Below are 15,344 nucleotides of genomic sequence, written 5' to 3'. Positions count from 1 at the left end.
TAAATGTGAGTATACCTCAAGGCATTTTATATCATCATTTAAATCTAAAATTTATTTTTAAATCATATTTTACACTTTCATTCTCCTATATTTATTTTATTATTCAAAGTGTCCACATGTATTATTGTATTAAATATCAGGACTTCAAAATTGTTGTTATAATCTCTATTAAATTTACAATGGTGCTGGGGATATAATCAGGTTAATTATGTACAAAAAGTTTTTATTTGTAAAAAGATAAATCCATAAAAGTGTGTATATGATTATTTTCAAACTGCATCTTCAATATTAAAAGTAAAAGTAAATGTAAGTTAAGGTTAAATTTTTATTTTATTATATAATTTTAAAGATATTTTTATGATCACTTTTTTTAATGAAGTTTCAAAAATGGATCTTGCAACCAATTCATGATTGAAATATCATCTATATTTACAATTTATTTGGAAAATGACCTATTTCTAGCAAATTATCAAATGGCAAATAAAAGTATGTAAAAAAATGAGTTAATAGTGTTTAGTTATGAACGAACAATTTATTCCATAGAAACATTTTATGTTTAATGAAATTATGATTATAATAACGAGTAGATAAAATTATCAGAAAAATCTAGTTTTTTTTTAGTGAAAAAAGTTGTTCAAGTGCATTAAAAACCTATATGTAAAAAGCCATATTTCCGGCAACGATAAGTATATCATGAGAGCTATAAGAAAACCTGTAATTATATTTACCTTGAACATGAACTCCATCTTTATTTTTATAATTTTGCATAGAAATGAACAAACTTGAAATGATTCAAATAAGGGTCTCGTTGCAAAGCTTCTTGCGTGAAACCCCCAAGAGCGAAACTCACGAGTGAACCATCAGATGTCACAACTCATACGTTACCATGTGACTTGTATAATCAGGCCATAAGTTTGCAGACCATCGGCTTTTATTTGAAAAATGCGCGAAATTTTCATATACAATTTTTCTCGTAAAAATGAATCAAAACTTTCGTAAGTATTATTTTATTTGAATTAATGTTTGTTATTGAAAAATTGAATGTAAATAAAAATTGTATCGTTTCTGTTGATGAATGACAGCACAAGAGGTTCATAAAATCATTTATTAGTAATTTCTTAATCATCATGGAAAAGTTGCTGGCTGGTACCAGTAAGTTTCGAAAATTTCTCCCCGTGAAGATAATTCAGAAAAGATACAGTTAAGCACGTGATAACGATGATATTAAGTCAATTAATAATGAATGATAAAGTTCAACTCATTACTAATGGAAATCATGGTTAATTACAATAGACGAACACTCAGCCGAATGAAAAAATTTCCAAGGGTTCGCACAGAAGATCGAGCGGTAGAGGAAATGTTCACAGTGTATAGAGGTAATGTAAATTTGCAGGTATAAAAAAAATCGGCTAACGCCTCTATACACGGAGCCCGCAGAGAATGCGGACGTCATGTGCTTGCTCGCGTTCGACCTAAATTCGCGTTTTCGATCTGAATCAATAATGCCATCGTAAAATGTTTCAATGTTAACGCGATCGAAGCCGCACGTGTCGAGCAACGTTGGTATATTGAATGGATCCGAGTGCATAAAAAAATTCAATCAGACGAGTCCAGGTCGTCTCTCGGCAGGAAGACGGCTATGTCAGTCACGCGGCATCAGCTGCGACTGGCTCTCGTCATGCGCGGCGGTTCTCCTCTCGCATTTCATACATACATACAACAATACACGCAACACGTAACTCGTAACTCGGCGCGATTTCGTGTCAGAAAGTAGCAGAAGCTGCTGCTGGCCGCGTAAATGACGTAGTCTCTGGAACCCGCCGTCTAGAGTATATTATACTCTCGTGCCAGGGCGACGACGATTGGTTGTTTTCGGCGCGACAACGCCGTCACATGACATCACACGCCAAGTTTCGCATCGACTCGCGCATATAAAACAACAGCAGCAGCAGCCTGGCTGCTTCGATGATCGTATCCCCAACATCGAATCGTTTTTCTCCCAAATACCTATACAATAAACGACCTAGCAGCCGTGTGCGTGCAGCTTCGTTATCAATCGAGCAACAGAGAGATAAGGCGCGCTCGTGTATTGCAGGAAGCTCGCCGTCTTCGTCTGGTATACCAGCAGGAGCAATCAAGACTCACGAGTCATCGAAACAATCGTATACTCACACACTAATAGTAGTACATGCTCCGATATGAAAAACTATTAAACACACTAGCAGATATCATTGCTTTTATACTGACAAATATCTCTTTCTAACTCGCAGGTCGCTACGAGCAGGCACACGCACACGTATATAATACGGGAGTCCATTAGTCGGTGTGTGTGCAATCGAGCAATCGCAGTGCGCGCGCGCGAAACCAAGCAGTCGGTCAAACACTATTCGCTACGAGCCGAGGAGGGACGTATAGCGACTCATTACAGTCAGCGAGCAGCAGCAGTCAGCTTCCAACTTCGGAGTTCAGTGCTTGTCGACCAGCCGCGAGAGACAGTTATTTGTCGTCCACTTGGTGGTACTGTACACACATACACTTTAACACATTATAATATATAACCCAGTGTTCCCATACGTTATACACATTTTTAGTATAATACTTTAACGAGTAAGCTTCACAACAAAATCAACAAAAATGGTTGCTGATGAAAAAATTCCAATCTACGCGCCGTTCTTCGGTGTTATGGGTGCTGCATCGGCCATCATTTTCTCCGGTAAGTACCACGATTCTCCTAAATTTCCTACATTTATTGAATGTTCACGATCCCTGAGCGATCACGAACACCTGGAAAATTGATTCTAATTCGCGGGTGCGGAATTGTATCGAGCGAAACTCGCAAAAAAGCGGAGAGCATTAGTAGCAGTGGCAGCAGCAGTAGCAGTAGCAGCAGCAGCAGGTCTCGTGATCTCCTCTGACTCGATTTGCTGGGCGTCGACCGGAGCTTTGTTTTATCATAGGCTCGTCGTTAGAAAACCATTAGTTGGCCTAGGAACATCCTCGGCTACGCGAAAGGGCATAAAATGCATTTCTACGATCGGCTTTTGCCTTCTTTTTGCCAAAAAGTCGTCGTTGTCATCGTTGACTTGGTCGTCGTCGTCGTCGTCGTGCCGTGCGCTGCGAGCATAATCCTTCGGTGATACGTCTGGCGCGTGACGCTTTTTGCAGCGGGTGTCTCGCTCGCTCGCGTATCGTTGCCTATACCGCACACAGACACACACGCACACACACACATTCGTAATTGAGCAACTCGCGTATGTTTGTCTCGCTCGCTCGTTCGCGATTTACTATACTACTCGGCGGATAAGCGCCATTTTCCCATTCTTGGCATCCCGGGAGCCAAGCGGCGCGCGCGCACGCATGCATATTCACTCTCGACGGAGCACTCACACACATACGCACGCATACATTCATTCGTACGGGGAGACATACTCGCGAGGCTCGAAATCGGGACGAAAATTATGGTTTTTTTTTGCGCAAAAGTACTCGCAGGAAAATTGATCGAATCGGCTGCTACGTGGACGGTAGACGTGTTTCGCCAGAGATACTCTTGTTGACTTATTTCTCCATTTTTAAAGGGCCACTGGCTTCGGAGTTCGGACCAGTTTAATGCCGCGTATACGCACGCTCGAGCACGCACACATCGACGTAAACGATGTGCCTCTATATACTCGCGAAAGCGAGAAAAACAGAGACAGATAGACACAAATCGCTCCGTGTGTATCCCAAAGTACTCGTTCGTTCGTTGGTAGAGCTGCCAAATCGTGCCAAAGAGTAGCCAGAGCCAAGCTCGAGGCTTGAACTATATAAGACATGCCTGCACGATGCATACACACATACACATACACGCACAGACATATATGTCACCCAGACACCGACGAGTTCTCTGTTTCTTTTCTGCTGAGAAACATCAGCAGTATAGCCAGTAGCGTATACGTTTGATCGTTCTGTCGGCGCAGACATACTTACCACACACACACACACACACACACAAACATGTACACAACGTCAAACTTGACAAACGAATCGAAGTATGGAAGGATAGTATATCCCATTACAATGACTATATCCTATAGACCGATTGAGTACTTTCTCGGGACGGAGTCGAGGAAAAAAACCCATGTACCGAACTGGCTTTCGTAAATAAAATAACGTTAAAAGCTGCTGCTGCTGTTGCTGCTGCTGCCCCTGACTCACGTCGAAGGCTTTCATTGAATTTCAGCGGAGCGTGCGTGTGACTAACTTCGAAGCGACCAGCTCGATAGATCCCGTGATGTTGGCCGTGCAACTTTTATGTCATTATTTGTTGTATTATTGCGCGAGCTCTCGTTTGATGAAAAAAACATATGCATACAAGTTGCACAGAGAGGCCAGTGCTTGTGTGTATGCACGTCTGTGTCTTGTATGCACGTCTGTGTGTGTATGTGCGCATATACGTTCACGGTTAACTCTCGATGTTGTACTCCGCGTTATAACATAGCAGCGCGGAGTGTAGGTGTGCGCGTCAATACTCGTGCGGCGGTCACATGGTCAGCATCGCGCGCCGCGAGCGAGTAGCAGCAGCAGCCTACTACACACATACGACGAGGCGCCGTTTTACAATGAAACTCGATCGATTCTTCTCTCGCTCCGACTTTCGCAGCTCGTGTTTTCCTTCGGCTTATCCAATCAATCTCTTTTTCTCTTTCTGATGCAGTCTCTCTCTCTCTCTCTCTCTCTCGAACACCAAGATGCTGTTTCTCGTTTTTTGGCAAATCTCGAGTAATTTTTTATCGGGGCCTTTGCCCCATACTCTACTACTAACCAGCCATTCGATCGTCTCGTAGGACGAATATTCGATCGCTCGCGCACACGAGGAAAGAAGCTCGCGCTCTGCTTTGGGGCGGCGCGCGTCGTGCTTTTTCCTATATTCCATCCACGAGCCACCCACCAACCAACCCGATATAGCTTTCGACTACTACTACACACTGCTTCTGCCTACCTACACGTTAACTATGCTTTAATAGCTACATATCTATATACATTGTAAAGTACGCGAACAGCATAAAGTAGCTCTCACTTTCGAGAGCGCGTGTGTCCCTTTCCGGCGAATCAATAAGTACCCAAGAGAGAATCCCTCAGGACGACGACGTCGACGACTCGATACTCGCTAGAGAAAATCTCCTCGTCGTTGCCGCTCGCTTCTTTTTCGTTGACTCGCTCGCTGTACGTCATCTTCTTCTCGTTCTAATTGGCACGGCTATATTGGCTGTTGATCCATCTCTCGCTGTCTCTTGGCTTGGCTAATGGCTTTATTGTCGGCTGTGTGGCATTTCATGTGACACGAGTATGTGCGCCTCGTGACGACCGGAGCACGAGCTTTTACTTCCCATGAACGCGCCGAGTGGGCACACGCGCATTATCGTCGAATACTCAGGTGTTCGGCCATGTGATGCGCGCGATTTATATCAACACACGTACTGTACACACGCTTACGCGTTTTAACCTTATCGATTGCTCGTTCGGGTCGATTTATCTTTACCTAATAACCTGCTTCGTCGGAGGGGAGAAAAACGATTAGAAGCAGCCGCGAGTCAAATTGAAATTCTTTTATACCGCATGCATTGCGGGACGCAAAAAATTTCCTGGAAACGACCTCAGCTGATCGAGACAGAGAGAGAGAGAGAGAGAGGAAAAATAGTTACAAATGCACATGGTGGACTCTTGGCGTATTCGACAGTTGTCGATACTCTCGAGCGCGAAGCTTACTCCAACATGAGGTCGTCATGTGATGTGCGACTACCGTGCAGACTACTCTTTACCAACCGCAGAAGCAGCAACAGCAGCAGACTCGCGAACGCAACGCCACGAACGGATAGATGGAGGCGCACACGTACACTCGTGCAAACACTCATCTCGCGTTACTTTGATAATGCCGTACACACATACGTAATCGTCGTCGTCGTCGACATCGCATCATGTGACTTTATACGCTCCGTATACGGGGCGTGTGTGCCGTGTAAACGAGAGTAAGAGACTCGCCGATGCTCTTAAACTCGATGACACGAGGAAAAGAGAAAGATACGAGGACAACCTCGAATGCATCGGTGCAAGTATCGAACCGACACAGCGCGAACGAGGCTTTTCGCCTTCGTTTTGGTGCACGCGCGTATATGACTCCGCTTAGGCTGCTTATAGCTTCTTGTATATAATAATGTAAGCTGCATGGCCGGATCGTAATCTTCGTAGGCGCGCGCGGATGTGGCATGGAAAATATCTACCACGCAGAATCAAGGTGCTTATGCTGCTGCCTTTGCTCGTGCTTATTACGTAAAAGTGAAGGAAGTTGTTTTCTTGCGATTTTCCAGCGACTTGAACACGTTATGCGATGAATTTTCGTTAAAAAAATCACGAAGAATTCGATAAACTATCGTAATGGAACCAAAATCTCAACTAAAGATGTCGAGTACTCGATAGCTGCCGAAAATTGTACGAGTCGCTTGGTTCGGCGCAAGCTCTGACAGCAAAATTTACTTGATACTTGAATTTATGCAACAATATAACGAAACGTCTTGTTAGTATTACTTTTACAATATGTTCGAACGAGTTGAACTAATCTCGGTTGTTTTTATCCATAGCTCTGGGAGCGGCATATGGCACGGCAAAATCCGGCACGGGTATTGCAGCCATGGCTGTGATGAGGCCCGAACTTATCATGAAATCCATCATTCCCGTTGTCATGGCTGGTATCATCGCCATCTACGGTCTCGTCGTAGCCGTACTCATCGCCGGTGACCTCGCCGCGTCCGGGGCAGAAAAGTACACCCTCTTCAAGTAAGTAAACGAATCTCAACATATGCATTCTCCTTAATATTGTCCTCTTGTCCTGACCTGCAAAAACCCCTTTAAAGATCTCTAGTAGTGTACGAACGATGATTGAGGCTCTAATGTTTGCAAACTACCAGCGAGCTTGCATGACTTATATGTTTTAATAGAAATATACTAGTCCCATCTTGATTCCTCCTCCTCCTCCTCCTCCTCCTCTTTGTGCTTGCACTCCTCTACCCATGACAGTTAAAAAGGGGCAAGCACTTCTCTACAACGACGCAATTTATCTGTATTTGATAATTTTTTTACCAAAAACTTATCGTTTGATTTCTTTCAGGGGTTTCATTCACTTAGGTGCTGGTCTGGCCGTAGGTTTCTCCGGTCTTGCGGCCGGTTTCGCCATCGGCATTGTTGGTGATGCCGGTGTCCGAGGTCAAGCCCAACAGCCACGTCTCTTCGTCGGTATGATCCTCATCCTCATTTTCGCTGAAGTATTGGGTCTCTACGGTCTCATCGTTGCCATCTACCTATACACTAGCTCATAAATACTGCGAGCGGGCGAGATCAACGAGAAATATAAGAACAGCTGCTGTGAGAAAGGAGAAAGATCGCGACGCTCCTTGCTGAAATATAGACCATTGAAAAACACAATATTATTATAAATATGAAAACAAAAACAACGGGAGAATATCTAGAGTCATTTTGACATCTTTTTGATTCGTGATTTCTACGCTTATATTTAATTATTAATTATTAATATTATTATTGTTGTCATTACGTTTTTTTTGTGAAGCTGTCATCGTCGATCATCTCTCTCTGCATACTTCCTACATTACGAAATGAAAAGTAACACATTCAAATAGTTCTTGTAATTAAAATCAGTTATAAACTTTTTGGATTTGATGCATTTAACTTTTAAGAGAACACATGTTATTATCAACAAATTAATTACATGTACTGTAAAAAGATTATTTATTGAGTAAATTTTTAACAAAAATCATTAATTCGCATCAAAAGTTTCAAATTGTACACTATAACGAATATTTATGTTTTAAAAAAACGCTAGATGTGTAGATTAAATTTTAAAAAAGAGCCGTGTTGTTATAATGAAATTCGGGCATGATATAACCACTGGATCTGATTATTGATCCAGTTGATGAAAATACAATTGTTATCGATAAATTCTTGCTAAATGGTTTACTAACCCATATCCCATATTATGCTAAGACCTTTCTCTTTCATCATTGTATAGTAATCATTTTAGTCTAGTTTGACATAAATTATCAATTGAATTATTGGCTCTATTAAATGTATAAAAGTTAAAAATTGCAAACAAATGATTAATTGATCAAAGAAAGTGGAGATTGTGAAAAAAAGTTTATTGATAAATGAACACTTAGCACAATATATTAATATATATTTAAATATATATAATATATATATGGGTGGATAACAAAAAATTGGCAATATTTTCAATGGATTTTCGACTCATTCCGAAAATTGCTTAATTAAATTTTTTATCTTTATTACTCACAGATTTTAGGGTTCAAAATTGAAAACTGCATACAAAAAAATCAAAAAACAAAATTGCACGAAACCTTAGTCATTAAAGGCGATTTTCTGCTTTTGACCGTTTTTCGATGTTTTTTGCACGTTTTTCAATACCCTTGGACTTTAACTGGCTATTAAAATTATCGGATAGTTACAAAAATTTGACAGATATTTTCTGATACTTTGAGAAAGTTCTTTGTTTGGTTTTGGAAATTTTTGATGATGTCCAGGTGAAGCCCAGATCGAATTCGATTAGATTTTTACTTCTGTGTCTCTTTTTATGGAAACAAGACTCTAGAGTGCTTAGAATATTTATAGAGTATTTATCATTTGAATATTTATCATTTTAGAATATTTTTTTTTCTGAAAATTTTGATAATCTCCTACAAAAAAGTTCTCTTGCACTTATTCGTTTAAATAACTCTATACTGAAATAGAAATTATTTTATATTTGCGATAATCATGAATTTCGGAAAAATTCCACCTTTGGGCCTCTGAAAAAGGAAGATATATCTTTATGGGCGGCCATCTATGGATGGGTCTATAAAAAAACTACAAGAAATCATTGTTCAAAATTATAAAATTTATATCTATTAGCATTTTTAATAGCAAGACATGAAAATTTCCAATTTTCTGTCATCTACCCATATACAACAAATGTATGTATTCATACATAAAATGAAAGCGATGCGGCGACGATGATACAATACTGTTTTTAACAAAAATCTAAGTCGAAGCTAGCCTGAAGTAGAGAAAAAACGAGAGAAAAAGTGTGATTGTGCGCGAGAAAGATATATAGAGTGAACGAATTTTGAAAAAAAAAACAAAAACAAAAATGAGCATAAATTAATCGGCAAACTTTATAACATGTTAATGATACACTTTAATTTACAAACAAAAAAGCGTTTATTAAAATCAGCGTGGACAAAACAGACATCAATACTAATATATACACATATCCCACGAGTGACAAGACAGAAGCACGCGAAAATGTATAAACAATTGTGCGAGCTGATTAAGAGAAGTTTTTTTGCTGTGTACTAATACAGCGCATGTGTACGTAAATAATGGATTTGCTAATGAAAGGTGCATTCATTTACGAATGCTTAAAATGATTTACACTTACAGAAATATCTTACATAGAGATATACACAGAAACAGCAAACGTCTAGCTATATGTACGAATCGTCAGAAGGGGTAAAACGAACAGTTATTTAGGTTTAAATGTCATGTTTTAGAAAACTTACTATTATTCGAGTAAGCAGTTATAGCTGGCAGTAATATTCGGAAGATACACATTAGTTAAAAAGCAAAGGCGCACACGAAATCTTATAAGATGTATTATTTACAAGGAAAAAAAGAAGGCAATTTTTCAAGATGCCATTCGTACAAAGAGCTTTTCAGTGCAGTGCAAGAAAAAAAAGGATCATGTTCGGAAGTAATCTTTGAAAGAAGATGACATATTTGTACATTCCATAAAAACGAGTTTGCTCCGTCAAATGGAAAGAGTAACGATCGGAAAAGTGAATCCATGGTTACGACGACGGAATTTTCAGCTACTGCCTTAGAATACGTGGTGAGCCCTTCGGCGAAACTGCCAGCTCGTGGCTCAGCTTCGCCAAAGGCCACACGAACTGACCGGATACGAGCACGAAAGCCTGAAGCTTCTTTTGTCGTCGCAACGAGCTCCACGCCATCATGCATTAGCAAAGATCGCCAAGGGACCAAAATTCGACATCGAAGTTCCATGGGCGAGCAAAGAGAAGTAGCAGCGATGGCGTACGAATGTCACCAGCTAGTTTATTGTTGCCTTGCGTTCGAGACATTATCAGTGCAGTATTTCTTAATCTCTGTAAATGTTTAAAATTGATAAGCGAGTAACAAACGGACAGATAAGACAGGCTACAATTAGCTACATACTCGCGCAGGTGCATTTCTGAGCGATATTAAAGTAAAGACGCGGAATAAAAAAATAAGGCGTTCACTCTCCCACGTAAAATGCGCTTTTGCCACACGCGATTGACGCGAGTGAAAACAATCAGAAACGGAGAGAAAAAATTGACAGCTTCATTGCACACAGAAATGCACATGCGCGAATGAATGAAACAAAAAAGATATGCGTACAAGTACGTGTCCTATGTACACGTCACTTATATGCGACACTTACACGATACTTATAATATGTATATTATTACGCCGACTGACCGACGAACGAGTGACACTCCGAAAACAATGAAAAAAAATGATGAAAAAAATGCAGAAAAAAAAAGAAACAAAAAAGTTAATGTATAAACGAAAAGTTATGATGTTTGAGGCTCGTTGAAATCTTTGTGCTACAATGAATGTTGAAGACAAATGTGCAATACTACTAAGTGTGCGGATCCTAAAAAATCACTGAGACCATCCGAGAAAAACCTGAAAGAAAATACGCGAGTATGAAAGAAAGTGGGCATCGAGCAATATCTGGACGAAAAACAAAAAGTAGAGCATATTTGGTATTCAAAACGGAGAACATCTAGCAAGTAAAAAAGTCTCATGACTAGGAAATCACATTGGTATTTAGAAAGATAAATTGAAAATTCACCAAGGTAAGGGAATTTCGTGCTTTACCAATTCAATATTTAATTATTATCGATAATTGTATCAGTATTCCCATTAAAAGGAAAAAAAATTAAATATAATGAGGATAAAGTTCAGAGTCAGAGAAACAAGCGGTGGCGGGCCGATAACGATGACATTCTAATATATTTTTGGTGTAGCTTCATTGGAACCGTTTAATAATCTTGAAAAAAACGGAAAGCGCTTAGCATAAATGTGTTCAAGTCGTCAACTCAATATTTAATTATTATTGTTATAATAATTTGTATTTCTCATGATTATGACAAAAAAACAGAATATATTGTGACAATGAAGATATGACCAATGAATAACTCGTGTCGACTTCTTTTTCGAGAAAACTAAATCACATGTCTATGCTTCGGATTAACTAAGTCAACCAACCTTTCTGATACTTAACTTTGTATGAACTAATACAGATTCAAGATCGAATTTATTCACAAATTGCGAGGCACGACGAGCCCCGTAATGGTACTAAATGTATGCTACAGTATTATAATATGTATTATGAGGTACTGATCGTTGGCGTACTCATTATGGGCGAGTATCGATCGAATCACAAAACTGTAATATGAAAAAAATGCAGCATCATTGTACGATGCCTCGTCCGATCTCTCTCAATTCATCTCAGCGGAGTACATAACATTTAATCGAGAGATCTCCAGAATCACGCGTCGCTGTTAATCGATGATGATGTGCCAGTGTATACATTTCCGATGACATCGGGCCTCGCGTGTCCATACATACGTGCGCATAAATGTTATACTACTTCTTATTCGAGCGTGACAAATTAAATACGTGTGACAAACACGGCGGGTAATAATTGAACTTAAAAACAACATTAAACATGCACACACATTAATACTACATAAATATTATATATTTGAATAAAATATATACCATATGAAGTATGTATACAAATATGATGTATGAAGGGGCGGGTGCTAAGTACTGAAATTTACGAGGATAAAACGATGCGTGCGTTACGAATGTCTTGTAAATAATATGACTAGCTGATCTTGGATTCAGGGATATAGGTACAAATCGAGAGTAGCATTTACGGAGTCGATGGAGTTTATTTACTTTTGAGCTGACATTTCAAAGTATAAATGAACGATCGAGCACAGAGAGATGAGATAAGCCAATCGTGTATCTGCAATACCGACAATACCGAGCAAAGCCATCGAATCGAACGAGCGAGCGAGCGAGTGAGTGAGAGAGAAAATTGGCCGAGTGTCCTGTTCCGCTTGGACTCGTGGCAAAAGAATTAAAATCAATGAGAGAGAAAAAAGGGTGCATACGATAATATACCTATAGTCGTTATTGTTTTATCGTTGTTTTCTCTTTTTTTCTTCAGTTTTGTTTTTATGTATCATCATATTGATGAAAGAAAAATCATGAGTGAGCGGAATTAGCGATTGTTATTGTGCGTTCACTACCGTTTATGCGATTCTGATGTACAAGCCTGTATGTGCATATACTGTATAAGAAAAAAAAAGTAACACAAATGAATTTCAATACGTTGTTGTGCTGTTATTAAACAATGTTGAACTTAAGAGAAAAAAAGAGCTGTTTTTCGCTTGTACTTGAAAAAAAAATTATTATATAGCAGTGAAGTAAATTAATTGGCCGATCAACGTTTTACGGAATTCTTTGAAAGAGTTTGCCTGACAAATATATACTTATAATGTATCGTCAAAAAGTGTTGAAGTTCTTCTTTCGTTTCTTCTTTCTTTCTTTTTTTTTTCAAATAAAAACATCATTACCGCCACACGTGCCGATCTGTTCTCTTTTTTCGTTTCGTTTCAACTTTTTTGATACAATAAAATATTATGTACACAAAATATTTTCACTGCTGGATCGATGATGATCGGGGAAGCCGCCGGCGCAAAATCGTCGACGCTGATTTATCCATCGAAGCCCCCCGGCGGAGCACACACAGACATACACACACATGTATTATGATCGATGAACATACGGCAATCCCGAAGCGAAGTAATGGCACTGCGTGGATCAGATATCGATTATTTTTTTTTTCATCTGCTGTACAGATTTTAGTGATGTTTCTCAATCACGGCAAACCGCTGCGGTTTACTTTGATTAATGTACACTCTTTTTGTTTCCTGCACGTGGCGATCGCGCTATCTTTTTCTCTCTTTCTCTCTCTCACACACACGCCCTGTGTCGCTCCTGAAATAACGAAATCCTGAATGGGGATGGAGCGATCGTTGCGGCTTTTTCCTCGTGGTTAAAGTGCTCCGTGGGTATAGGTAGACGAGGGCGTCACGCCAGCTGAGAATTGGCCTACACACGACAGCACGCACACTCGAACTCGTGCTATGCGCAGCATGCGGCTGGATCGAAGCCGCCGCCGCAACAACGATTTCGATCGGCAGCATGTCACAATCGCAAGAGCATGTAGGCAATCGAGGGTGTTTGGGCTGAATCCAATGAGTCATGTTGTTGGCTGAGCGCGTGCACGCGAACGAGGCGCTTTAATTCTAACGATTCCAACTGGAGAAAAGCCAGAGTACTCGTACTCATTTATGCGACACACACACACCCACACCATATCACGATGTACATATTATACACTCGAGTACTCGCTGACTCATTATTTCCACGACTGTTTAAAATATGGATCTCGTCGTTACATAGTCGATAAAGTACAACGGAAAAAGTGCAGATCACGAGATAAATGTCATTGGAAAAAGGGAAAAATTATTATATCGTGTGAATTTTTCGAGCCCATGATTTTTGGCCGCGCCGCCGCCGAAGCGTATCAAACACAACACTCGAGAGCTCATTATACTACAATCTCCCCCCATCAATGCAGTATACATATGATTACACAGTATAATATATAAATACGCTATATCTTCCGCAGTGTTGATGAGAATAACCGAAATATAAAGAAACAAAAAAAAACTTATAAAGTAGATTCATTGTTGAGCGCTGAAAGTGATGTATAATAATTATATTATATCTTATATACCGATCGATAAAATTTTTTGTGTTGTATTGTATGACTCGTCCTCGATGTTACCGAAAAAAAATCAACAAAATCGTGTTTAATAAAGATTTTATTTGGACAATTTTTGAATTCTTTTCTCTAAAAATTTTCATTCTCTCCTACGTGGCTGTATCACATGTGCAACTCGTTACAAGTAACTTCGTTACGCCACTCGTCGAGAAGTATATGCCGGTCCCTCATTGAAGTTTTGAAGTTCATCATCGACATCGAAAGGCTATATAGATATTTTTACCAAACTTCTCAATTTTCCCCTCAAAAATAACTACAATTTTCAAATCTTGGAAGTTTCTTGCTTCGTTTGCTATTTATATAATCTCCTCTTTGCTCGCGACTAGGCGTATCATCGATAACCCTTGTTATGGAAGAATTTTTTTCTCTCGGTCTCCACGCGTCATTGTATTGTGCGCGTTATCTCGCCTAACTAATCTCGTATCTCGACGATAATGATGAAAATTCGGTTACGTTTTTTCGAGTAATATATCGTATAGACCATCGAGGCTTACACAATTTTCGGATGATCTGGCAACGAAACGAAAAAAAAACGTTGGATTACCTTAGTGAACGATTCGTGGGGCGTGGGCGGTTACGCTCGTGCCTTTATATGGGTGCAAAGGCACATAGGCAGTTAACTCTCTGGCCATCCGTTCGTCCGTCCTTCCGTCCGTGTGCGGCCCTTTATTTTGCGCGTTGAAAAATTGTCGAGTGGGCAAAGAGAGAGAGAGAGAGCAGAGAGACCCCCTTTGCAGTTTGCGTATACACACATAATATTATATTTATAATACGCGTGTGTACCTACGCGGCGAATTGTATTCACTGAATCGGAAAAATCGGGAGGGGAGGCGTGCGCGGTGCATGACCCAAGCCGCGCTCCGAAAGTGTGAAAAAGCCGTTGGATATTGTGTATATATTTGCACTGCCGACCACTCGACGAGCCCCTATGTGATATTATCGCGTAGATACAATATGTACTGTACGAACCGAAAAATCCGTTGATGATATTTTTGAAAATTCGAACGTCGAACTTGGAGCTCCGACTGAATAAGCGGCCAATAAGCGACGAGCGCGAAGTAGCGGCTTTGCTTTGGCTTCTGATTCAAATGAGTACAGCATTTGAAATAACGAGATACGCGTCAATAAAAGAAAATGAGAGTATTTTCAAAAATAAACGCCAAAAATATCTGCATCGAATAAATAGCTTTTCAAGGCATTCGCGCGAGGAAAACCAAAACGAAAGCTGAATTCGTTCGGTCCAGCTCGATCGTTTCATCGTCGACCAAAAACCACAAAGCACGCACAATCATCGTCGCAAGTTCAACTGCTTCTCATTGCAAAGTAGGTA

The 15,344-nt window shown here is 40.0% G+C and overlaps 1 protein-coding gene across 1 annotated transcript; it reads left to right on the top strand.

Annotated features, from left to right (window-relative positions):
- Nucleotides 1–2,277: 2,277 nt before the first annotated feature.
- LOC106650834 (V-type proton ATPase 16 kDa proteolipid subunit) lies at nt 2,278–7,986 on the top strand. Its single transcript, XM_014369058.2, has 4 exons — nt 2,278–2,517; nt 2,592–2,713; nt 6,615–6,810; nt 7,142–7,986. The coding sequence occupies exons 2-4, from the start codon at nt 2,635–2,637 to the stop codon at nt 7,347–7,349; spliced, it is 483 nt and encodes a 160-aa protein (XP_014224544.1). The 5' UTR covers nt 2,278–2,517; nt 2,592–2,634; the 3' UTR covers nt 7,350–7,986.
- Nucleotides 7,987–15,344: the final 7,358 nt, after the last annotated feature.

This window comes from Trichogramma pretiosum, unplaced genomic scaffold (genome assembly GCF_000599845.2).
Source record: "Trichogramma pretiosum strain Unisexual culture from Peru unplaced genomic scaffold, Tpre_2.0 scaffold3, whole genome shotgun sequence".
In the NCBI taxonomy this organism is placed as follows: Eukaryota; Metazoa; Arthropoda; class Insecta; order Hymenoptera; family Trichogrammatidae; genus Trichogramma; species Trichogramma pretiosum.
This window is presented reverse-complemented; position numbering and strand designations above follow the sequence as displayed.

What these genes read in the sequence shown, in the direction of transcription:
- LOC106650834 (XM_014369058.2), top strand. Translation starts at nt 2,635, where the DNA reads ATGGTTGCTGATGAAAAAATTCCAATCTACGCGCCGTTCTTCGGTGTT. An exon ending in ATCGGCCATCATTTTCTCCG is followed by an intron (nt 2,714 to 6,614) that starts GTAAGTACCACG and finishes TTTTATCCATAG; the next exon opens with CTCTGGGAGCGGCATATGGC. An exon ending in GAAAAGTACACCCTCTTCAA is followed by an intron (nt 6,811 to 7,141) that starts GTAAGTAAACGA and finishes GATTTCTTTCAG; the next exon opens with GGGTTTCATTCACTTAGGTG.